Source organism: Galeopterus variegatus, unplaced genomic scaffold (assembly GCF_000696425.1).
Source record: "Galeopterus variegatus unplaced genomic scaffold, G_variegatus-3.0.2 Scaffold5668, whole genome shotgun sequence".
NCBI lineage: Eukaryota > Metazoa > Chordata > Mammalia > Dermoptera > Cynocephalidae > Galeopterus > Galeopterus variegatus.
The window spans coordinates 30,163-55,566 of NW_007731779.1; the positions used below are offsets into that span (position 1 = coordinate 30,163).

The following is a 25,404-nucleotide window of genomic DNA, read 5'->3' on the forward strand; positions in this document are numbered from 1 at the left end:
TACTTGATTTTGCTTGAGATGGGGGTGGAGAGTCAGGAAAGGCTTTTAAAGGACACTGATGCTTTTGAGGTAAACCTTCAAAGGTGAATGCAGGTTTGCCTGAGATCATCTTTTCTTCTCCCTTACCAAACTTGTTCACTTGTCAGCAAAAATAGGAAGTTGTGAAACCTCAGTGGCATGTTTTAGAGTACTTCAAATAGTTCTGTATGGCTGATAGAAGGTAGGATGTGGGTTGTTACATGAGATAAAGCAAGATGGGTGAACAGGCCCCCTGTGTGTTTTGACCTGCATTTAGAGAGCCATGTATCTCATTAATAAGACTGTGTTATCCTTTTGTATGTTATTGTTGCAGTAAACTATGTTAGACATAGGCAGTTTGGTAAAATTAGCTGTAACTGGGCTGGATTTTATTTATAATTGTGATCTATAACAATTTATAGTGAAGGTTTAAAGAAAAGGTCCTTCTGGCTATCCATCATTCCTGTTCTACATTCTCATAACTACACCTAGAAACATGCTTATATACTCCCTTCTATCCTCTCTACCTCTTCTGCCATCTCTAGTCTTGACTGTATCTCCCCTCCTTCTGCCCTTTACTTAGCTACCAAAGTGGTCTTTTTGATCTGATCGTGCTTCTTGGCTGTCTGTAACCTTTTTGATTCCTCAGTATCCATTGAATCCTTTCTATCTATATATCCTGCCATGGTTTTATGATCGAACACCTAACGGAGGAATGCTTAGACACAACAAGGGGTGTTTAGGACCCTGCACCAGCCATACGGCTGATTGGTAATGTTTGTACCATATTGGTTGTTAACAAAGTACAAGCCATATTATTAGTTGTTAATATTTTAACATCACCCCTATCTTCGGTACATCTCTTAATACATCATTTTGAAAATATCTGTTTTCAGTATATTGAAATGATCTACAGTTTTACTCTGTATACTAAGGTTTCTCAAACATAGGGGATGTTTCTTAGTCATTTTTGTATCATTTTTGTATCTCCTGCACTTGTCACAGAATAGGCCTTACATGTTGACTGAATTAATCATCAAACTGGCAAAAGAATGTAAATAAATCCTAGATGGCTCATAGCATACTGCCAAGCACATTTTCAATGGCACAATTCATCAAATATCTCCTCACAACTGTTCTTCGAGGTGGTATTCCCGTTTTTGAGTCTCAAATGACTGAAAGGCTAGATATTTTGGCCAAAGTCCGCAAGTCTTATGCGATAGAGCTGTAGTTGAACCCAAATTTGTCTGATTTCAAAGCCTAAGACTTTTTTGACTGTCTTGAACCACTTCTTTGAAACATAGGTATTTAATAAAACCTTTTAAATTACTTAATTAACATTGTAACAGTGCAAAATTTACTACTCAAACTGTTCAGCTAACAAATTTGGAAACTAGTTTACTATGAAAGATAAAACATGATAGCTGGTATATATTTAGAATGTAATTAATTTGATAGACAGCATTAATTCAAGGAAAAAGTGAAAGATGACAATACCCTCTAGTTAGTACTAATGCTCGATCAACCTTAAAGTCAGTATCAATTCCCATACAGTCCAGCTGCAAAAAAGCAAAAAAAAAAAAAAAAAAATCCCCATATTGGCCATCCACCTCTCCCCACCCTCAAAAAAAGTTATTTTTAATAATCATTTATTTTTCAAAGCTATTGGCTTAACTCAGTATTAGGGATGTATGTGTATAACTTATACTAGTCACTAATGGAAATTGTGCATATAAATCTCAATGGGTTATGGTGAACATTTACCCTTGAGAATTATTTCATAGAGTTGTAACATTTGGAGTCCTCATGCACTGTATAGAGATATGTGAATCAGAAGTTTTTTGTATGAATAATTTCAATTTCTTCAAAGAACTCTCAAACACTCAACACATATATGTATTTATATATTTATTTTCAATTGTTATTAATATAGGATGAGTTCCTTTTGGGACAGGAAGTGAATGTTTTGATGATATGTTATTTCTAACTTTATATGTGCTAGAAATTGTATCTTTTAAAACACTGGTTGTGCTAGAGAAGCATCTCTGATATGTTACAAAAAAAGAAAAAGAAAAATCCCAAACATATCTTTTACTTGTGATCCAGTAGCTCAGAAATACTGCTAGGTTGATTTCTATGTAATCTGTAGTTCATTTTGTTTTTTGTTTTAATGACTCAGTTATAGTGTGGATATCTAACTCTTAGCCTCTGGTTAAGACTTACATTACTTGGCCTTTTATGTAAACACAGTTTCCTACTATAATCAGCAAAAATGTAGTAAATAAGTGTTATAGATTCAGATTCTCACTTGAAAAAAAGTAGATGGATAGAAAAAAAAGACAAGTGATAGTTGTTTTAGAAACAGCTAGTTTGCTCTCTGCACCTATTTTAAAGGAAGGACAAATAAGAAATAAAATAACAAAAATCAAATAAACAAAATCCCTAAACCTTAAAGACTTTTTTAAAAGTAAACTTTTTATTTAGAGATAATTTTAGATTTACTGAAGACTTTAAAATTGTTTATAGAAATCCCATATAAATGGTATGCTACATTTTTCTGAATTGGGCTCAAAGCACTAAGGCCAGATGTATGACTCTTAAATGTAAACAGTCAAGAGAGTTGAGAAGTTGTTAGTCTCTGAAAACAACGAGAAAACAGTAAAAGGTTTTCACTCAATTAAGCTTAATCCGCAGGCAAGGATGTTAATTTAACAGACTCTGAGACGCCATTTATGTTATTTTGGTAATTTTAACTCTCCGGGTGTGATTAAGGAAGCAATTGCTAGTTTTATGCCAAGAATTCTGGATGAATTAAGAATTAATTAAGAAACAACCTTACACTTGGCATTGACTCTGTATTTAGTTATAATTCTGAATGGTTTTTGTACAATTAAAAAAAAAAAAGTAAAACCAGCCACTACTGGGTGTTCTTAATGAAATAAAAATTAATGAAGTAGTTTTACTATGTATGAACCGTACCATTGAAAGATAACCTAAATTATGTGTGGTATTAATTACATATACTAGATGACTTCAACAACAAACAGGGAATGGGTTTTGTAAAGAAAAAGTTGTGTGTGACTTTTCAAGGAAGACAAAGATAAAATGTGAAGATCTTAATGTAAATATATGGTATATATAAATAACATAGGGAGATTTAAAAAATTAAATTCAAGAAAACTTTTACTTTCTTTTAGGATACCAAGGTGAAGTAGCCTCTTGATCTTCTGGAAAACACAGAATTTGATATTAATTAAAAATATAACCTTTTCCCCTTACTTCTTAGGTCATGCTCTTAAACCTCAGGTTTCCTCTATTTTTACATCATTTTTGGATGGATTAAAAAAGTTTTATATTACAAAGGTAAGAATTTGTGTAAACTGCTAAAATTTTAAATGCATAGGGCATTAACTTTGTTCCCTGTCTTCTTCCCCTCACATGCACCTATTGTAAGGACTTTTTTTTATGTTGCTGTGTACATTTCATGATTACTCTTTTTCATGTTGGAATAAATATTTGTCAAGTAAATTAATCATGCAGTCAGTTTCAGAAATTTTCTTTTCTAGTTTCGAAGTTTCTAAAAATAACATTGCATTCAACAATTTCGTACTTATAACATTTTCTTTAGTTTAAATTTTTTTCTTTACAGTATGTATCCAGAGGTGTAATAAGAGCATGGATTTTTTTTTTTTTTTTTTTTTTTTTTTTTTTGGTTTCTAAAAATAACATTGCATTCAACAATTTCGTACTTATAACATTTTCTTTAGTTTAAATTTTTTTCTTTACAGTATGTATCCAGAGGTGTAATAAGAGCATGGATTTTTTTTTTTTTTTTTTTATATGTTTGATTGCTGAATTGCTTTTCTAAAGAGTTATACCAGCTTACACTACAATAAGCAAAACATATGTGCCTTTTTTTGTTGCATCCTTGTTATTGCATGTGGGATTTTTTGTTTTGTTATGTTTTAAATTTACCAGGGGGGGAGAATGTTTCTTGAAACTCCAGTGAGACAGAACATTTCTATGTATTTTCTAGACGTCGTTTTTGTGTGAATTAGTTGGATATGGTTATTTTACCAGCAAGGGCAGCTTCATGTTTTCTTTTTGGTGCTTTGAATTATTAGATTGTAATGATTTTTTCCAGTCAGTTGTCTCCCTTTTGAATAGGGGGTTTTCTTTTTGGTGCAAAAATTTCAAATTTTCTTATCTCTTCCTGTGATTATTTAGTTCTGAGCTTAGAAAAGTCTTTCTTCCTCTAGAAGTATGATTAGGGCTATTTTCTTCTCTCTCTCTTTTGTGTTAAATGCGAATTTTAAAAAAAAATTATCTGCATTGCTATTTGAATATATTTCAATTTTATTTCGTGTGATGTAAAGATCTAAATTAATCTTTACCTCCTGTTCCCTCAATTGGTAACCAGTTGTGGCAGAACCATTAATTTACTAATCTCTGCTTCTCTTATATTAATTTGCCATGCCTAAGACACCTTCTTATGTACTTATCCAAGAAATAGACTCCATTTTAATGTATCTAATTCTTTTTAATGAGTTTTTGTTCTTGAAAAAATTAAATGGATTTAATTGTTGTAGGTCTAGTTTTCTCTTGGGGTACTCAGAATTTTCCTTCTTATCACCATCACCTACCTGTTTATTATTCTAGAAAAATTTTAGAAGCTCTTCATCATTTTAGAAAGTCTGTTGGGCTTTTTATTAGAATTAGAATAAAGTTATATATTAATTCAGGCAAGTATTTTCAAGTTTATACTACTTAGTTTCTTTGTTCAAGAGCATATATCTTTCTCATCTTTTTTGAGACATTTTCCTAATGAAGTTATAATATTTCTTTTTTATTCTTAGATACTATTTTAATTTTATGTGTAAGATCTCCTTTGAAAGTATTTAATAAGAAGTTATTCTTGATATATAGGTATACTATTGGTTTTTACTTTTTCCCCCTACATCCAGCTACTTTATTCTATTATATGATTTTTACTTTATTCATGACTACAGTTATAATTCTAAGTTATTTGTTGTGTATACATACCAGTATGTCATCATGATTAACACTGTGGCATGCTTTGAAATAAATTGTCTTTTTCTATGCTGCATAGCTTTGTTATATTATAATGACCTGAGTAGGTACATTTAAGCATTCTTGTTGATTGACATGTAAAGTTCCAAAGCTCAATTTTTAAGAAGTTGGTGTATTTGAGCCTAGATCAGAAAGAGCAAAATGTATTTTGATTTGCTGTTTTGTAGGGTAAGACTTGTCTGTGATAATAAAATTTTGTTTTTATTGTAGTTTAAAGGATTTGATCCAAATTAGATCAGAAAGAGCAAAATGTATTTTGATTTGCTGTTTTGTAGGATAAGACTTGTCTGTGATAATAAAATTTTGTTTTTATTGTAGTTTAAAGGATTTGATCCAAATCAGCTAAGTGTAGCCACATTGCTATTTGAGGGGGACCGTGAGAAGGTTCTTCAGCATGAAAAACAAGTGTATGACATTGCTGCAAAATTTGGGTATGGCTTTATGTTTATAATGCCAAGAGAAAGTTAAGCTAAAATTCTGATATTTCCATGCAATTATTAGTGTACCAATCATTAAAGTCTCTAAGATTGCATATCTCCAAGCAGTTATTAATTTAAACTTAGATTTATGGTAATTTATGATAGTAAATTTAAAATATTGTCTTGGTTTACTTCCAAAATTTATAGGAAGTTAGATTGATATGTTGCTCTTACTTGTGTAATTAGGTGTATATTAAATATTTTATAGTATTTTTCTTAGATTTTTACATTAATGCCAATTTTGTGATATTTATTTGTTGTGCTAGAGAAAAATAGTAAAATATTCATTGTCATTTTACTCTTTATTGATCACAGTATATGTATAAAGCATGCTATTAGTGTGTTTTTAGAGGAAACTGTGTTTAATCAAAGGTATTTGATAAATTGTCTATACTCCGCCCCCTGTCACTTATTGTTTTGTTCTGGTATAAAGAAACAGAAAACATTTCACATCCATAACCAACTGAATAATGACAGGGTGGTTTCTGTCTGTCTGCTTGATGGATTACAAGACTGATCAATGAAAACTATTGTGAAAATGCCATTTATCAGGACCACATTTTTTCCTTTCCTTTTTAATTTAAGTACAACATAAACAATTTTCTAGATTCCAGTCTCTACTTTTTTTATTTCAGGAATTAAAATATCTCATACATATTATGCTTAACCTGAGTTCTTTGTAAATATTTTTCATTCCTTCTTTTTTTTTTTTCCTGTTTTTTAAGAAAACACTTTGGAGCTATGTGACTTCACGTGCCCCACTTTCACATATTTTTTTCAAATGTAAAGTTAGCCCTTTATTTCTAGAATCGTCTGAACTTAATGTTAGACTGTATGTTGTATTCTTAGAAAGGAAAAAAATATAATCATGGATTTAATTTTTAGTTTATTTTTGTACTGTTGTAATCTCTCACTTTTATTTTTTACCCTATTCTGAAATTGGCAAGTGGAATTTTAATTTCTTTAATAAAAGATAAAGTTCCTTTATCTCTCACCTTTTCTCCTCCCACAGTACCTTTTTAGGGAATTACTGTGTTTTAGCTAAATTAGTTAAATGTAATTGTGCTATAAAAAAATCATTTAATTTGGTCAAGTTACCAAGTGACTTGGATTTCGGGTCAATTCATTTGTGTTTGAATTTTTGAAATGTACATTTTTCCCTTCCCAGAAGAAGTTTAGCCCTCTGTGTGTACCTGTTTTTTTAGTTTCTAAGTTATATGGAGTACATATATTATTTAATTAAAAAACTTTTTTTCTTAAAACACATATTAGTCAGATATGTGTTTGACTCCAAATAATTAAAGAGATGTAAAATAAAATCTGTTGTATCTGCTCTTTTATGTGTTAAATATTAGAGATCGAAACTTTAAAAAATTGTTTCTTATATGTTTAAATATGTTAAAATATTTAATTTCAAAATTTTCCAGAAGGACTGGTAGAGAAATGGAAGAGGACGTTTTGCTACATTTGAATTGCTGTATATAGGGTTAAATTTGATTAGTTTCACCTCGGTCCTCCTCCTCATCCACCTACACACACACACACACACACACACACACACACACACACACACACACACACACACATGCGCGCGCGCAGAGGAATTAATTTGTCAGAACCGTTTTGTCAGTTTTGTTTAATTTGAGCCACCAACTGTCATGAATGTCAGTAATATCAGTTTTATTTTCTCACATAACACCATCCATTTGCAACTTAAAAATAAGAGTGAATCTTGTTTAAGATATGGTATCCAACTCTCTTCAGATACTGATACAGAGGCCCCAGAACTATTGGGTTAATTCCAGCAATTTTGCTTATTCTAAACAAAACTTGTATCAAATTCATCCACTAAAAATAGGTTATAGTAAATGAGATGTCAATTTAAAGTAAGAGTAAACTGTTAAAAACTTTGGCCCAGATTGGCGTTTCATTTTTTTTGGCTATTATTGTTTGAACCTTCTTAGTTACATTATGATTAATTTTTAAACGTATTTTCGTCCTGGCTCTTTTCATTTAGATGCAGAAGTCTTCTGTTTTCAACAACCCAGAATGTCATTAGGCAGATGATTCAGGGCTATTTTAATTTTTTAATAGTTGGAAATATCTTCTTTTGGTTTTTTATCAGAAGTCCTGGTTTTCCCCCAGTTTTCTGTAGGCACTATTTTTTTATTCTAATCACTGAAGATTCAGAGATATTTTTCTTATTTAAGATGCCACTCTGCCAGCTGTCAGTCCTCAGTCATTTCTCCTTCTGCATAACAAGATGGAGGACAGCACCACTAAGTTTCTTTCTGCTAAAGTTTTCATATGTTAGTGTAGCTCATATTTTATTTTGAATTAGGGCATTATTAATCTATTCTTTATTTTCTGTTTCTTTTATCCTCTCTTCCCATTGCTTCATTAGCTTTAAATTGATTGTTTCTAATGAAGGGCTCCCAACAGTTTAGAACATTTTTATGTATTGTCTTAGCCATTTTTCCTCCTTGCCTTCCACCCCCACCCCAACACTGTTAAATCCCTTTGAACACATGATCCAACAGAACATAGTAGCCAAATATTGAATTATCATGCATTGGTTGTTTATGTTTGCTGGTAATGCATTTTAACTTCTCTAAGAGCTAAGCAGAATAAACAATACCTGTCAGCATTCATCGAAGGTGTTTTGACATTTACCATAGAACTTAAGGTAATAAGTTATTGTTGTTTTTAAAGTGTGCTTAAGTTTAATATAAATGAACATAAGAGTGATTAAATTCACCAGATGGCCTTTTTTTTTTTTTTTTTAATAAAAACATTGTCTCTTATTCCTCTTTCATTAGTCTTCCCAGGCCTTCCTCATGAAACAGCTTTAAATTTCTTTAAGAACCTTGTGAATCAAAGTTTGAAATTTGTTGAGGGAGCAGCAAGTAGGGGATGGATGTTGCTACTTTAACATAAAGCAGTTTGAATCTAAGTGTAGTTTATTGGAGTAGCTACAACAATGGAAATTTAGAAGCATTTAATTACTAAGGCCTGCTATTATTTACATATTATATCTTAAGGTAATTCTGACTAGAAGATTGACAGTTCTGAAAGCTAAAAAAAGAGAAGTTCCAAAAACCTAAATTTGCAAGGAAATCTATGATTCAGAAAAGCAAGCCCAGATTGACTTTTCTTTTCCTTTGGGGTTTATGAATTTAGGATGGACATCCAGTTTCTTCCTGCTTTAGATAAGAAAATGGGTGTTTCTGTGTGGTTTGTCTCACTGGATCCCAGTGTAGAACAGATTCCCCCTCCAGATATTGGAAGAGGGTCTAAAGAGAAATGGCTTGACCTGGGACTGGAAAGTAGGTCTTTGTCTCATCCTGATATAACAGTGATAGGCTACTAAATGTTCATTACTGTTAGTTCTCACCGCAAGCATACTTAGCATGCTGCTTCTCAGATTCCCAACACAGGTGTCTTGCACCCTTTCCCAGTCTTCACTCTCCTTTCCTTCTGCTACTAGGCCGAGGATCAGTTGTTACTATTTCTTCGATCTGTGTTGTTTTTTCTTTCTTGGACTCAGAGTCTCACTCCATTTCATATCTACCTGAGCTATGGGCTCAGCTGTTTTCCTCCAAGCACTTGCCACAGCAGTTTTCTGACTCATTTTCCCTTTATTTGGGAATTTTATTTGGCTCTCTACCTTCACCTTCGCGTCTAATCCAGAATTGTCTTTTGTCTCGTTTCACATGCTTGATCTGTCTTCTTTGCTCATTAACATGCTATTAATACAAACTATCCCCTTCATTATGCCCCTTCCTCAAGTAGTTCTTGACTAGAGCTGCTTCTATTCAAGTCTTTGCCACTCCTTCTGGATGACACTAGTTTGTATATACTCATCTACAGTCAGAAAATATATAATTTAGCCCGAAATTGCCTTATAGTATTTGTATAGAACAAGGGTTCATCTACAGTGTATTGTTTGTTTACCACCAAATCCAACAAAACTTCAGGAGAAGAAAGGATTTAATTATGAGGTGTTAATTGAGGCCATAAGAGAAATGATTCTTCCTTTAGTTTACTAAAATTAGTTAAAATTTAATTTCTGTTTGATAATGGAAAAATCATAATTAAAAACTCCTACCAAAGGGCCGGCCCGGTGGCGCACTGCTACAGTGCGCCGCTTGGGGGCGCGGCGGCGCTCCCTCTGAGGGGTCGGATCCCACATACAGACCGGTTCCGCTCACTGGCTGAGCGAGCTGCGGGCGCGACACCGAGGGGTGCGATCCTGTTGCTGGTCCCGGTCTGGTACGGGCGCGACGATCCTGTTGCTGGTCCCGGTCTGGTACGGGCGCGACGATCCTGTTGCTGGTCCCGGTCTGGTACGGGCGCGACGATCCTGTTGCTGGTCCCGGTCTGGTACGGGCGCGACACTGAGGGTTGCGATCCGTTGCTGGACACGAGAAGAGACAAAAAGGAAAAAAAAAAAAAAAAACTCCTACCAAAGATAGTGGAAAGCAATATTCGTCCATTGTCTTTTAAAATAGTAGTAACTTTTACAAACCAGAGTCTTGGTCTGATTTATATGTTATATGGGATTAATTCTAACTAGATCATCAAATATAATTTCCATGGATAAAAACTACTTTCAATTTCAGTGCTCCCACCGCAGGTTCGGATCCTATATAGGGATGACCGGTGCGTTCACAGCACTCACTGGCTGAGCGCAGTGCGGCCGGTCTCAAAAAAGGACAAAAAAAAAAAAAAAGACTACTTTCAATTTGAAAGGGATAGTTTAAGTATTCATAGTAGTAGGACCTTATCCATTGGTTTTGCACTTATCTGTATGTTGCTTTATAAACCTTAATATTTCTGTATAAGTACGTTTTACCTCTCATTTAAATCATGAGTTCTATAAAATAAGCATCATGCTTAACTCCAAATATTATGTGCTCAAGTATTCAAGAAACTTATTGTCATTTGTTGCTAGTCAATCATCACACTTCTTTATATGTGGATAAGACTATAACAATATGTGAATATATGAATAAGAATATAATGTGAATAAAATAAGAATATTTTAAGTATCTTGTTTGCTTGTGAAGATTATCTTGCCTCATTTAAATTTGTTTCTCAAGGCTAACTCTCTGCTCTTTTGAGAATGTGGGTAGAAGTAGTTGAGTTCATATGAGTCAGTTTTATAGTTTGGTAGATAAAAGTTTGAAATTAATGACTAAACTGAATTATTAAAACTGTTTTCAGATTTTTGTTATCCAAGCTTATTTTCTTGACAGCTCTTTGATATATTTATGATAAATGGGATTAAGATAAAAATGAGACAAAGTGTAATATATGTTAATCTGCTAAGCAGTTATCTTGAGGTATCATATCAGTTTGGTTAGTTCTATATATTTTTAATAATTCATTTGAAATATACTAACAGTTCTTTAATTACAGTGGGTTGGCAGCTGGAGAAGATAATGGACAGAGAGGTTATTTGCTGACCTATGTCATTGCGTACATTCGAGTAAGTTATATCATATTTCATTGTCAATTTATACTTTTTTTCAAATTGTTAAACAGTACTTTTACTTTGAGTAAATGAAGTTGTTTTCTTTATTTTCTTAAATTTTAAGCTACTATAATTTAGCACATTATTTTACGTGAACCCTAGATTAGCTATGAATCTTCAGAAACTCATTTAAACCATCTGTATATGCTTTTGAGGAACTTAAAGATGACTTACTATATCTTTCTGCTTTTTAAAAGAATGGAGCCTTTGTCTGAAAGTTGAGCATGCCATTTGAAAAATTACTTAGTTAGAATCAAGCAGTTTCACTTAGCAACATTTCTCACTTGATCATAATGTCTTAAAGATATAGAATTCTTTAACTGTGTTTTTAAAAATTGTTTAATTTTATTCCATGTAGATATTGGTTCACTGGTGATGATTGCTGTATATGAGTAGAATTAAAGAAATAAATTAGTGTACTTGAGCGCTAAAATTTTTCTAGTTCTAGATTTTCTACTTATGAGAATTTAATTTTATTCCATGTAGATATTGGTTCACTGGTGATGATTGCTGTATATGAGTAGAATTAAGGAAATAAATTAGTGTACTTGAGCGCTAAAATTTTTCTAGTTCTAGATTTTCTACTTATGAGAAACTTCATTAGTCATATTAATTTCAAATCTGCTATACTGATAGTAAGTTGTTCTGATACTTTATTTCTTCATTTATTTATTTAGTTTTGTTTTTCTATTTTGGCCGTAACAAACCCAAGTTTCTTAATTGTTTTCTGCTATTGCTGGGGTTCCTTTTTTGTGTGTTTTTTAAAAATTTTGCCTGTTATGTAATTTGAATGATCTTATTCTAAAAGTTTGTTTTTTCAGATATCCTGCCGAGAATTTAGCTTCCCCAAATACTAAACTTTTAAATTTTTTGCTTGGAAATTGAATATGTTTGTATGAGTATTTCCTTCAAAACAATTTGTTTTTACTTCTCTGAGAAGTCTTGAATTAATGTGTTCTCATTTTAGAAATAATTTAATCCTTGCTAAGATTCATATTTTAAATTTCAGTGAATTTGAAGCATATAATCCTCTTCCCTCCCTGCAACACCCACACCCCATCCCATTATGCTGATAAGGAAAAGTATATGCATTGCCTATTCTAGTGTGTTAGAAATTCTGATTAAGAGATGTATAGATCATGAAAGATAATAGATGATTTTGGATCTTATAAATAATATCTGCTTCCATAGACTGTTGGTACTCCAGGTTCTCACCATAGTAAGCATTTTTAGTAAACATAAAATTTTGTTTCCTAGCCATTTTTCTGAGGATGTTGACCATTTTCCCATAATACTAAATTTAGAACTCTAGAAAATGAAATGTAACTGTAAGAAGTACAGTGTAGACACAATTTGGAGTAAATATCTTAATTTTTAAGGTTCCAGTTCATGTTAAAGCTGAGTCAAAAGCAAGTTAGGGACTTTTTCCCCCCGGATTATTTATTTTATTATTAAGAAAAATTTCCAGTTCCTATTACCATTGTCATCAAATATGTTTACTGAATAAATGAATGCATATGAGAAAAACACACATTTTAGACCAGTCATTTGGAGACTTTTCCCTCCAAACTCTAGTTGGGTTGAAGTGATTCATTTTATCGGAAATAAAAACCTTAACTTGTATTGATTTTCCTGCCTTATAAAATTTTCTTTCAAATCTTTGCATTTCTGTGGTGGCTTGTGAATCTTTCTTCCCAGTTTGGTAATAAAATAGTCGTGCTCTAGGTAAAGAAATTAAGCATTATAAGTTACTTGTAAGTATTATATCTTGTATGCTATATATAATATATTTTTATAGTAGAGGTGCCTTCAGATATTCTGTCTATTCTGTCACTTCAAAGAGAGGCACTGTATTTTCTAAATTTGTTTTTAAAGAAAAGTTGATTTTAAGCAAGGAGAATATCTTCCTCTTCTTCTACCCTTCCCTGCTTCCCTACCCATCCTCCTCCGTCGATTGACCAGTTTTTGATACCAGTTAATTTGTTAATTAGGCCACTAAGAATCTATTCTGGTGGTTTTCTCTATATGTACATAAACTGTTCCTGGATAGAGACTCCATTCACTGGATAAGTATTTGAGTTCCTCCCCTGTGTCAGGCACTCTGCCTGGTGCCAAAGATACAGAGGAGAACAAGACAGACAAGGTTCCTGTCCTCGTGAAGGTTCTAGCTCACTCTCAGGGCAACTTTCCATGCTCTTATGAGGCAGATAGTAAAGAGCAGTCGAGATAAAATGAAAAACATGTAGCACTAGCAAACAAGGAACATGAAATAATAACAATATTATTGATTCTTCTGCGTCTGTTATAGTTTCTTGATTTTTGTGTATGTTTCTTAACAGGACTTAGGTTTGGAATACTATATATTAGGAGAATCTTTTGAGACTTCTGCTCCTTGGGACAGGTAAAATATAATAAAATCCCTGATATTATTCAAATATGGTATATGAGTTGCCGAAATAATATCTTTGTGTATGAATATATAAACTAAAAATTTTATGAAGGAATATTGAAACAAGGCACCTACTTTTATTTAAATTGATGTCTTCAACAGAATGTCATATTTTCAAGCCCTTTTTTTGGTTTGAGGCAAGTTTGTGACACAAAGAATGAAGGTGTTGTTGATATTTACATTTTGAAGAATCTTATTGGACACTAAATGTTATTGTGTGGTTTTACTTAGCTTTGATTAAATTCTTAAGTGATTAACATGCTTAAATGTTCTCTAAAAAGTCTCCCAAAATGATAAAGCCAGTTAACCTTCTTTGGTAATGCCATTTAGGTTTTGATATTTGTATGTGCGTATTAAGTAAGATCTTAACTTACCTTTAAGTGATTTCTGAAAGAAGTACATGGTAAGAACTTAAGTGCAATTTCTAAATTTAAGCTTAATTCGAGTACTGGAGCATATTATAGGAAATAACCCAAATAAAATCAAGGGAAATAAATTTTAGAAGGGTTTTGTTACTGGAAATGCATACACCCACTCACACTCACACACAAATATTGGTTAGGGAATTAATAAAATCTGATTAGGAAATGTGAAATGGTTTTCTTAAAAATGGACTTGTGAGTTGTCAACTCATTCAATAATAAATAAATTATTAAGTAGATCGTTAATATATTTTTATTTTCTTTTAGTATGCTTACATTTTACTTTTTTAAAATAAAATTTACAAAACGTTTAAAACCTACAATAAAATATATAGGTTATAACAAATTCCCATGAATTTACCTCTCAGATATTACAAATCTCAACATTTTGTTCTCTTCCAACCTCTTTTTTTCTTCCTAGAAAACTTTTTACTTTTCTACATTTACTCTTCTATTATGTGTTATGAGTTTTGGCACATTGGTGCTCATATTTTATGCATTGTTAGATATTAACCCAATTTATAGTATCACTCTTTTATTCACAGTTTTTTATGCTAAATTTTAACAAGGGAAATAAATCTTGTGAGTGAAAAGAATTACCAACTCTGACACTTTTTCACAACAGAAATAGTTTGGCAGCTGTTTGTAGTGGTCTTAAAGACCATTTTAATCTTTAATATTTCTCCTTGGTAGGAGTCTTAGTCAGTTTGGACTGCTATACAGAATACCATAGACTGGGTGGCATAAGTGTTCTTAAACAAGAAACATTTATTTCTCACAGTTCTGAAGGCTTGAAGTCTGAGATCAGGGTGCCAGCATAATTGGGTTTTTGGTGAAGACCCTCTTCTGGTTTATAGATGGCCATTTTTTTGTTGTATTCTTACATGGTGGAAGGCAGAGAAAGAAACAAACCCTCTCATCTTTTTTTTATAAGGGCACTAATGTTATTCATTGGGAGGGACACAAACATTCAGTCCATATCACTGGGGAAAGTGGGTTAGTATAGTGTTACCTCCTCAGCGTTATGAATTTCCTTGTCGTCAGTTAACATATTGCCATCTTTTTATTCTTTCAACTGTGGAAACTGACTATGGGCTATCTTTTTATTTTCTTATCCACTCTTTGTATATACTTACATATTTTTTAATTAACTCAGTGATAATTTCAGTATTATGCAGGGTTACATATTTGGTATCTTTTCATTTAAAACATTTTCTTCAGCTGAAGTTTTAATAAATATCATAAATGGAAATGTACTTGTTACTTATTTAGCAACTCGCTTTTTCTTTCAAATCTTTAGCTAGATAGAGACCATGTTTAGCAGTAGCCCATAGGATCAGGGTCTTCAACCCTCACACATTATTAGGTCATTGGCCTTTTCATGTATATAATCCACAGGGAGTTATTGTTCTTTAGTAGTCTTTGTCTGTCCCCAAGTGGCACATCCCACTGTGGCCTTAGCACCATGATTGCACCTGTTAGGTACCCAATGAATATTCTACATAGAGTCCTATGATTGAACTCTGGAATAGTGTCAAATTATAGCTTATAAAAATAGGTGTCTTAAGAGTTGAAGAGTTTAAAGATTTTGGAGACAACAGAAAGAATCTTGTGATTAAAACCAAGGAAGTGGATACAAATACTTACAGATAGTATGGAACAAAGGAAACAAAGAGGGCCTAAGAAAGAAGTCCATGGAATCTCAACATTTAAGGGATAGTCATACAAGCAAAAGCTGGCAAAAGAGACTGAAGAATAATATCTAGAGTATTTGGAAGAAATTCAAGTGATGAGATGTGAGAAAAGCCCAGGGAAGATTTTTTTCAAGGAGAAAATAGTTAACAGTGTTAAATTTGCTGATAGATCAAATAAGAATTATGTTTATATCCTATATAATGATTGGTCCAAATGGACTGTATTGACCTTTGCTCAAGTTCTGTGAGAGAATACTTTCAGAACCCTCTCCCTACAAATCATTTATAGAAAGTGTTGCATTGGGGGTTATAATCATTTGGTCCTATTCTTTCTTCCATAATCTCTTCATGTTCAGCTACCAGTGGAGGGTTTAGATATAAGCAACTTTTAACATGTCTATGTTTTCAATTGCATTTGTGATGATTGGATACATTTAAATGCATTTAAATGGAAATATGGTTCACCCAATAGTTTAATTTGCAAAGGACTATAAAAGCAGATGAATTGTATTCTTAACTTTTTTTTAGACTATGTAGCTGTAGCACTTAAATTTCATTTTCTAGAGCCAAGATAAAGAACTTGTTTGAATTTACAAACTTTTAAGAGTTTGTAAATTCATTAATCCCTGTAAATATTAATGTAGCTGTAGCACTTAAATTTCATTTTCTAGAGCCAAGATAAGGAACTTGTTTGAATTTACAAACTTTTAAGAGTTTGTAAATTCATTAATCCCTGTAAATATTAAAGCTTAGTAGATTTTATTTATGTCTAAAGTGTTTTATAGGTTGGGTTTTCAAAATAAATACGTATTAAATTCCAATAATCTAAATGCTTATGAGATTTTTTTTTAAAACATGCATTTCTTGCCATTCCATAAAAGGCTTAGGTAACATCACATTGATAAATCATATTTACCTGCAGCTCTCATAAATTAAAGCAGAATTTAACTTAAGAGCATTGTTTGGTAAAATTAGGATTTATAAAGGTTTCAGATACTGTATTCATAAAAATAAATTTGACATGCTTATAAAACACTAAAACCCTTTTTGTACTTATATTTTAATTATATATTTTTTATTCTTGGAAATATAGATGATTTTAATGTGTTTTACAAAGCATAATTTGCTTAAATGTTATTGTTTTTATCAAATTGGTTCTCACACAGTCAAATCAGTCTTGAGACTAGAGGTAGGCCAGCTTTTTGAGTTTCTTTGGAGTCTTTTCAATTCTCTTGATGCTAAACAGACCAAGGTTTAAAACACAGAACTAGAATATTTATTGGAGAATAAAATGGTTTTTATATACCTTAAAAGTTTTATTTTCCAGATGAAACAAAATGTGTAATTATAACAATATGTTATAGCTCACATTCAAAAGTAGTTGAATTAAAAAATAGATTAATGTTGGGCCGGCCCAGTGGCGCACTGGATAGTGCGCCGCTTGGGAAGCGCGGTGGCGCTCCCGCCCGAGGGTTCGGATCCCGCATTCAGACCGGTTCCCGCTCACTGGCTGAGCGAGGAGCGGGAGCAACGCCGAGGGTTGCAATCCCGTTGCCGGTCCCCGGTCCGGTACGGGGGCAACACTGAGGGTTGCGATCCGTTGCCGGACACGGAAAAAGACAAAAAAAAAAAAATAGATTAATGTTGTTAAATGTTGTCAGTCTCCTTTTCCCTTTAAGGATTATTACTATCCAGTCTAACATAGCACATTAGCACTTTACACATAGTTCATATCCAATAAGTCTGTCAAATTGGATTTCAGTTTGAGAATAGGTTGTTGAGCATTTGATATAATGTCATGATTATTAATTGAATTGTTTTTGAATTAAGGAACACATCTTAACATGGATAAAGATTGATATTCATATAACACAGGATTGAATTTTTATTAACTTGCTCTTTATAGCTTTTTTTAAAGCTCTTAAAATTTTGTAATTAAATTTATTTTGAAATTGGGCTTTGCTAAGTGTAGAAAACTGCATTTAAGAGACTTGAATATGTTCTTCTGACTTCTGTATTTCCAATGGCAAAAGCAAGAAAAGACTTTGGTCCCTTTGAAGTTATCAATGGAGGGCTCAAATCAGATGATCAAGGTTCTTGTTCATTCTTGAAGGAGTAACTGAAAGCTTTTAGTTAAGAGAATTTCAGACTTGAAGGATGCCAGATAAATCAGCATTTATTAGGATTTGTGTAATTTTCATTTGAAAACTTAATATCATGTTCAATGATCTTTTCTAGGGTTGTAGATCTCTGTAGAAATGTAAAAGAAAGAATAACAAGGGAGTGCAAAGAGAAGGGTGTTCAGTTTGCTCCTCTTTCTACATGCCGGTAAGTTTTTAAAATTGTTCTTATACTCCTTATTCTGAAAAACTTTTTAATATATAGGGAAATATGATTTGTCAGCTGAGGAAAAGCTTTCTTGGCAAGCTTTCCTAAACTTTACTTACCACCTTGTTAGAATTGTGCCACTAGGATTTTACTGCAGTCCTGAGCCCACTAGGAATAGGACACTCTTCCGTGAGTAAGCCTTTCATTCTGTCTGGACAGCATGTTAGTGAAGAGCCTAGAGTTCCTGGAGAAAGAGAAGGACTCCTTCATTCACTGGAAGTATGAATTACATAGATAGTCAAGAAACTAAAAATTATACACGTAGTCAACATGGCTCTTCATCAGAGAAAAAAACAACACTAAACATTTTAGTTGATGATGAAATGAATGGGAGTAGAATAAAGGAATGAGAGGAGAAGAAGATTCAAGTGACAATTAACTGAGTCCTTTTTAATAGATCATTCTTCAATAATGAAAATATTCTGTGTCTGTGCTGTTCATTATGGTAGCCACAAGCCACATGTGGCTATTGAGCGATTGAAATGTGGCTAGTGTAACTGTGGAAGTGAATTTTAAAATTTGTTTAATTTTTTAATTAATTTAAAATGCCACATGTGGCTGGTGTCTTCCATATTGGACATTGCATGGTTAACGCAATGATGATCTTGTCCTCTTTGTTGAATAACAGCAGCTCAAAAGGAGGTTTTCTTGAGAAGGGGCACTTTGTGTTCAATTTTTTGGTATTCGTTTTCTGTGTAAACTGGGAGATTAAATGTATGAAGATTGAGTTGAACCTTTGACTTCTGTAAAAATTTAAGGAACTAATTGGAATGGAGAATAAATGGAAATTGGAACAAAGTATGAAACCACAAGGGGAACCTTAAAATAAATGATACAGTAGTAATGTAGCACTTTTAAAACTTTTTTGTATAACTGCCTCACTTTTTTTTTCTCTTTGTATGTATGTGTGGTTTTCAAGAACACATCTCCACTATATATTACAGAAACAACTTACAGTATAAAAATGTTAAAGGTTAGGTAATTTTGGAAATAATGTAATATCTATTATTAACTTCACCTGATACTGGACTTCTGAAACAAAACACCCCGTCCCCCATTTCCCATTTTCCCCTTTCCCACCTCTAATAACCACAGTTCTGTTCTCTTTTTTTGAAATTTCAGTGTATTTTTGATTCTTCCTTCTTTCCTCCCTCCCCCCTCCCTCCTCCCCCCCCCAACACTTATGAGTGAGGACATGCAATATGAACAAAGTAGCTAAATAGACATTTCTCAAAGGAGGATATACAAATGGCTCAACATCACTCAGCATTGGGGAAATGCAGATTATAAAACCACGTTGAGATATCATCTCACCCCACTTAGAATGCCTATTATCAAAAAGACAGAATAACAAATGCTGACCAGGATGTGGAAAAAGGAGAACCCTCCTACACTGTTGATGGGACTATAAATTTCTGCAGCCATTACAGAAAATAGTATGGAGTTTCCTCAAACAACTACAAATAGAACTGCCATATGATCCAGCAATTTCAGGAAATCATCATGAAATAATTTTCCCTAAATTCATCCATGTTGCTGCAAATGGCAGGATTTCATTCTTTTTTATGGCAGAGTAGTATTCCATCAAGTATATATACCACATTTTCCTTACCCAGTTGTATACTGATGGACACTTAGGTTGGTTCCAACTCTTGGCTACTGTAAATAGAGCTGCAGTAAACATGGAAGTACAGGTATTCCTTCAACATGATGATTTCCATTCCAAAGGAATACCTGTACTTCCATGTTTACTGCAGCTCTATTTACAGTAGCCAAGAGTTGGAACCAACCTCAAGTATATATACCACATTTTCCTTACCCAGTTGTATACTGATGGACACTTAGGTTGGTTCCAACTCTTGGCTACTGTAAATAGAGCTGCAGTAAACATGGAAGTACAGGTATCACTTCAACATGATGATTTCCATTCCAAAGGAATACCTGTACTTCCATGTATACTGCAGCTCTATTTACAGTAGCCAAGAGTTGGAACCAACCTAAGTGTCCATCAGTATACAACTGGGTAAGGAAAATGTGGTATATATACTTGATGGAATACTACTCTGCCATAAAAAAGAATGAAATCCTGCCATTTGCAGCAACATGGATGAATTTAGGGAAAATTATTTTAAGTGAAATAAGCCAGGTACAGAAAGAGAAATACTGCATGTCCTCACTCATAAGTGAGAAATTTTTATTCCTTTGTTTTGTCAAGCGGCAGTTTAACTGATTTTACCCTCCTTACTTCCTCGGTCTGCCCCAACTCTGTATTCAACATTTCTTGACAGCCTCCTTCCCTCCATTATGAAGACATCATGGTGGTAAACTGCGACTTATTGAAAATGACTAGGAAGTAAAATATTCTGCCTTAGGGCACAATCTGTAATAACACTTAAATCTAGGTTCTGTGGAAGATGTTCATAAGGCCTAAGAATCTTCATTATGTATTATAGATAGATAGAATTAGTATATTTAGACTGAATTGGCCATATGTCGTATTTGTTAAGTAACTATTTTTTGATAATAATTTTTTAATAAAAGCTTATATGCTCAGTTTCTGAGATCATCTTATAAAACCAGTTTAGAATGGGTGAAGTCTAGTTATTTGAATGGCTTTGGTAAATAAGAGTTTTAAATATATTTCTTATGGTTCATACTTGATTAAGCTAACATTTAGCTAGAGTTTGATTTTAGTTTAGTTTGATTTGAGCTGCTTAATAGTGGCCAAGGAGATTATTCCGTGTTGAATGTGTGAGATGTATTTTTTAAACCTTTTTTTTTTTAATAAAAAATCTATTACAAAATTATTTTAAAATAATTCATGTGTAGGGTGCATTTGTTGAATTCAGTTATTTCATTTTTGTCAGTTAAAAGGTTTTTTGTCCATTGGAGTAGAAATTTCAACCATAAATATCCTGAGAAGTTATATGGGAAGGAATTGTTAGTCAATGAGTCTAACACAAGTAAAGTACTCCAAAAAGTATGGAACACAAAAAATTTTTAGAAATTAAAAAATAATGTAGTGACTTTGACAACCACATTATTACTTGTCCAGCTGATTTGGGGAGAGGTTAGTATTTAAATGTCTTAAATGATAGACATTTAAAAGGTGTTAGAGCTGACTCATTTTGTAAAATGGACCCAAATCAAAGGTATTTTTCATTATATAGACTTTGTCTTTGAGATACTGATAAATTAGGCCCATCAAGCTTTGTTGTAACTTCAGTAGTCTGCTTATCTACTGAAAACTGAACTGTGTATTATATAGATCCTGGATTTGTTGGAAGGTAGCAATGCTCTATTAATATTTAAATTTTCTGGTTATTGATATTAATGACCCTTATGAGTCATGTATGTTTTATTAATTGCTGTAAACGCATTTCATTCATGTATCCTTCAAATTTTATTTGAATTTGGTTATTTCTAATGATAGCACCCTCTTAGTTTAAAATGGTTCTTCAATTTTTCTTAAAGTTTGTAAGTTGGTAGTTAAAATGTGAACATTCAAGAGATCTTTTTTATGAGTGTGAATTAACACGAGAAGAAAAACAGCTGGCAAATTGACAGTAGCATTGTTAAACAGTTCATTTCTTCTGTTCTAAGGCACCTAACATTTGGCCTAAAACTCCATTAAAATTTTAGATTAAATTCTATTAGTATTGTGTAGTAAAAAGAGTATTCTCTCCTTCTGTTAAATTAAATTCTTTGTGGGAACCTTTGTAAATTGCATTTGGAGATTTGTCTATGATTACCTTAGCTGCCTTTTACATGAATGCTTTTCTAATACCATTTTGAAAGTCCAGATATATATTATATGTATGATTTAACAATCTAACGTTCTTGATATCTTTTGTATACGTACATATAACATGTACACATATGGGGTCATAGACACTATTTTAAGGCCATGTCACTGCATTGGATATGATCATTCAGTTTGTTTTCTAAATCCTTACTAATTGTTAAAATGTACTTAGTGAAGATGCTGTACGATTTCATATTTCACTCAGTCTGGTCATATTTGATATTTGAGCATTTCTCCCATTCCTGAGCTTTAAGTTTTCATCCTTATTTCTGTTAACTCTGAGGAAGTTTGGAAGACTTATAACTGATTTACAGAGTTTCATTTAGTCTCTTTGGAGGCTGTTTTTAACCGTAGTATACTTAGTTAAAAAAAAAAAAAATCATTCCTGGGGCCGTCCCATAGCTCACTTGGAAGAGTGTGGTGCTGACAACACCAAGTCAGGGGTTAAGATCCCCTTACCGGTCATCTTTAAAAAAAAAAAATCATTCCTGAGGGAGATGGCTTTTTTGTTTATTTCAGGCCACATAGTTACATTGCTTTTAAATATTTCATTGTGAGGTGGGATAATAAACCAGGCTTACAAAAAAAGTTGCAAAGACAGTACAAATAGCTCCTGTATATCCTTCAACCATCTTCCCCAAATGTTAATATAAAAATGAAAAAATTAGTGTTGTTACAATACTATTAATTAATCTATAATCCTTTCTTTACCATTTGTCCCACTAATGTCTTTTTTTCTGGGTCAGGGTTTAATCCAGGATTATGTAATGTGTTTAGTTATCATTCTTTAATATCCTCCAATCTGGAACAGTTCCTCAGTCTTTATCTTTCATGACCTTCCCACTTTTGAAGAATACTGGCCAGTTATTTTGAAAAAATGTGTCTCAGTTTTGGTTTGTCTGATGTTTCTTTGTGATCAAATTCAAATTATACATTTTAGCAAGAATACCAAAGAAGTTATGTGCTCTTCTTGGTGCAGAATATCAGGAGGAATGTAATGTTGATATGTCTGATGATTGATGATGTTAACTTTGATCACTTGGTTAAGGTAGTCTCTCCACTCTAAGGTTACTGTTTTTTCCCTTTGTACTTAATAAATTCAGGGGTATTTCAAAAAGTTCATGGAAAGATTTGTATTATCTTTCAATTCCATTTTTCTATGGATTTTTTGAAGTACCCTTGTTCTTACGAGAAACTTTGAGACATGCAATCCTGTTTCTCATACCATGTCTCCTAATCATTAATCTCCCACTGATGATTCTTGGTCACAACAGTTATTGTTTGCTATTTGCAAATGGTGATTTTCTCTTTTTATCATTCCTTCTCTACATCTGTCCACTGGAATTCACTATAAGGAAAAGCTCTCCCATTCATCTGTCTCTCTTTCTCTTTCTTTATATCAGTATGGATATTTTGTTCTCTGGTTTATGTCCATTATTATTATTATTCACTTTATTGCTCAAATTTTCTTAGATTTAGCCATTGGGAACTCCTTTAAGTTGGCTTCTGTATCCTTTTGATGTGAGAAGGTAGTTTTTGAAGAGGAAGAAAAAGGGTGCTCAGACTTAGCAAGGGTCAGTAATTGAGGTAGGATAAGTGGCATATGATAAGGTATGAGGTTTAGGAAGAGAGAAGCAAATTTGTGCCACGCAGGGTCTGTGTGCTGAAAGGTTGGTGCCAGCTGGAGACACATCTCCACATGCTGTCATAGCAATGATAGCCACTGCTTGCCACTGCCTTTTTTTTTTTTTTTTGACTGGTAAGGGGATCGCAGCCCTCGGCATGGTATGGTCTGCACCACGCTCAGCCAGTGAGCACACCGGCCATCCCTATATAGGATCCGAACCCGCGGCCTCAGCGCTACCAGCGCCACACTCCTCTGAATGAGCCACGGGGCCGGCCCTGCCACTGCTCTTTTGATCTTGGTTTCTTCATCAAATTGTTTGGTTTTTCTATTCCTGATGTCCAGATTGTATTTATTTTTAGCTCATCCTTCTCTACTTTGTTCCCTCAGTCTGTTTGCCCATCTCCTTCCTCTACTCCTGGATATTTGGCGTTTTTACTCTCTGTTATATCTCCTGGTTGTTTTATCCTATATCTTGATAATATGACATTTTTCTTACCTAAAACAATCTTATATTTTCTGTCAGTCTCCATTCAGGTATAGCTTTTCTAGGAAACTTTCCCAATTTGACCTACTCAGATTTTCTTCTGCTGCTTCTTTATATAATCACTGATTGTGATTTGATTACCTTAGCATTTTCCATCTGTACAGTCTAGAGTCTAGACTGGTTTAAGCTCCATAAAGCTATTGATGTTGTCTGTGTTTGTCCTCTCTCTCTCTCTCTCTCAAGGTATCGAGTGCATCATGTGATAGCTTTTTAAACTCAACCCAGAATTATCAGCATGTATCAATCCTATTTGTCCTTCTCTATCCTGAGGCTATATCATGTTTTGACTAGAGAGAGCTTAGGAGAGTTTCTTCTAGTATGTTTAAATTATCTGTGTAGAAAAAAATGTTACTGATATTTATTTCATTGTTTTTTATTTTTTAAATTATAGCCAGGATTGAACAGACAGAGTCTTTCTTTTGGCCTCAGCTTTAGTGATTTACTTTTTCCTGCCCAGAATCTTTTAAATCTCTTGAGCCAGGAGAATCCAAACAAATGACAAGTTCATAGTATTGTTGTCAGAGCACTTAATGTACTTTGAAAAGGGTATAACTTGCCCCTATTTTATCAATATAGATTTTTAAAATAATGAAAATTGATTTTAGTCAGTATTTTCATGTCCATATGTATTCCATGCATTTCATGTAACTGTTCTTGCTTGCAGTGATGGTGCCAATGAATGGAACCAGGTTTCTTGTTTCTATCGTAATGCTGCCTTTCTCAAGGGGCAGACATTTCATATTATGTCTGTTAACTATGGCAGTACAAAATATTGTCAACATCTACACATAGGGACCTAATGTGTGGTCCTTTAGCAGGAAAACATGCTTTTGAAACTGTACTATTTGTAATACAGGTATGCCTCAAATGCTGTCTCAAAACAGCCACACGAGGAACTGTGCATAACATTAGTCGAGTAGAGGAAAAAAGTGTTACTATTGTCAAGATATGTGCATTAAGTGTCATGTTTTTGTTAAGTTATTTTGATTATGCAGGTTACAGTAACTAATACTAATACTTGTCTGACTATATATTAAGTATGTTTTGACACATACTGCTAATAGCTGCCATTACTTCTAGATAACAAAACAGCTTCAATAAGATCAGAGAAAACGGCATTTCATTATAAAATGCTGATGTAATGGGTAAAAGTTTTTGTTTTATTTTCCAATAGTTTTAGTAACATGGAACAGACAAGAGAAAGATTGAATGTGTCCCTATAATACTGACTAAACTGGCATTTTAAATGAAAGTAAAATCCTTTTGTTTTCCACTGCATCCTCAGTTTACCTGTTTTGGCACAACTCTAAAGAAAGCCAATCTACTTTCCTTCCATGGCGTAGGAGGCTGG

General features: G+C 33.1%; 1 protein-coding gene across 1 annotated transcript in view; it reads left to right on the forward strand.

The window, feature by feature from the left end:
* LOC103605233 (alkyldihydroxyacetonephosphate synthase, peroxisomal) overlaps positions 1-25,404 on the forward strand; it is a gene marked incomplete at its 5' end in the record, with an annotated part of 72,866 nt that overhangs the window by 28,394 nt on the left and 19,068 nt on the right. The window contains 5 exons of the mRNA XM_008589819.1: positions 3,305-3,381; positions 5,428-5,540; positions 11,010-11,079; positions 13,464-13,525; positions 17,928-18,017. Coding sequence (XP_008588041.1) covers positions 3,305-3,381; positions 5,428-5,540; positions 11,010-11,079; positions 13,464-13,525; positions 17,928-18,017 — 412 coding nt within the window. The remainder of the gene's footprint in view (positions 1-3,304; positions 3,382-5,427; positions 5,541-11,009; positions 11,080-13,463; positions 13,526-17,927; positions 18,018-25,404) is intronic.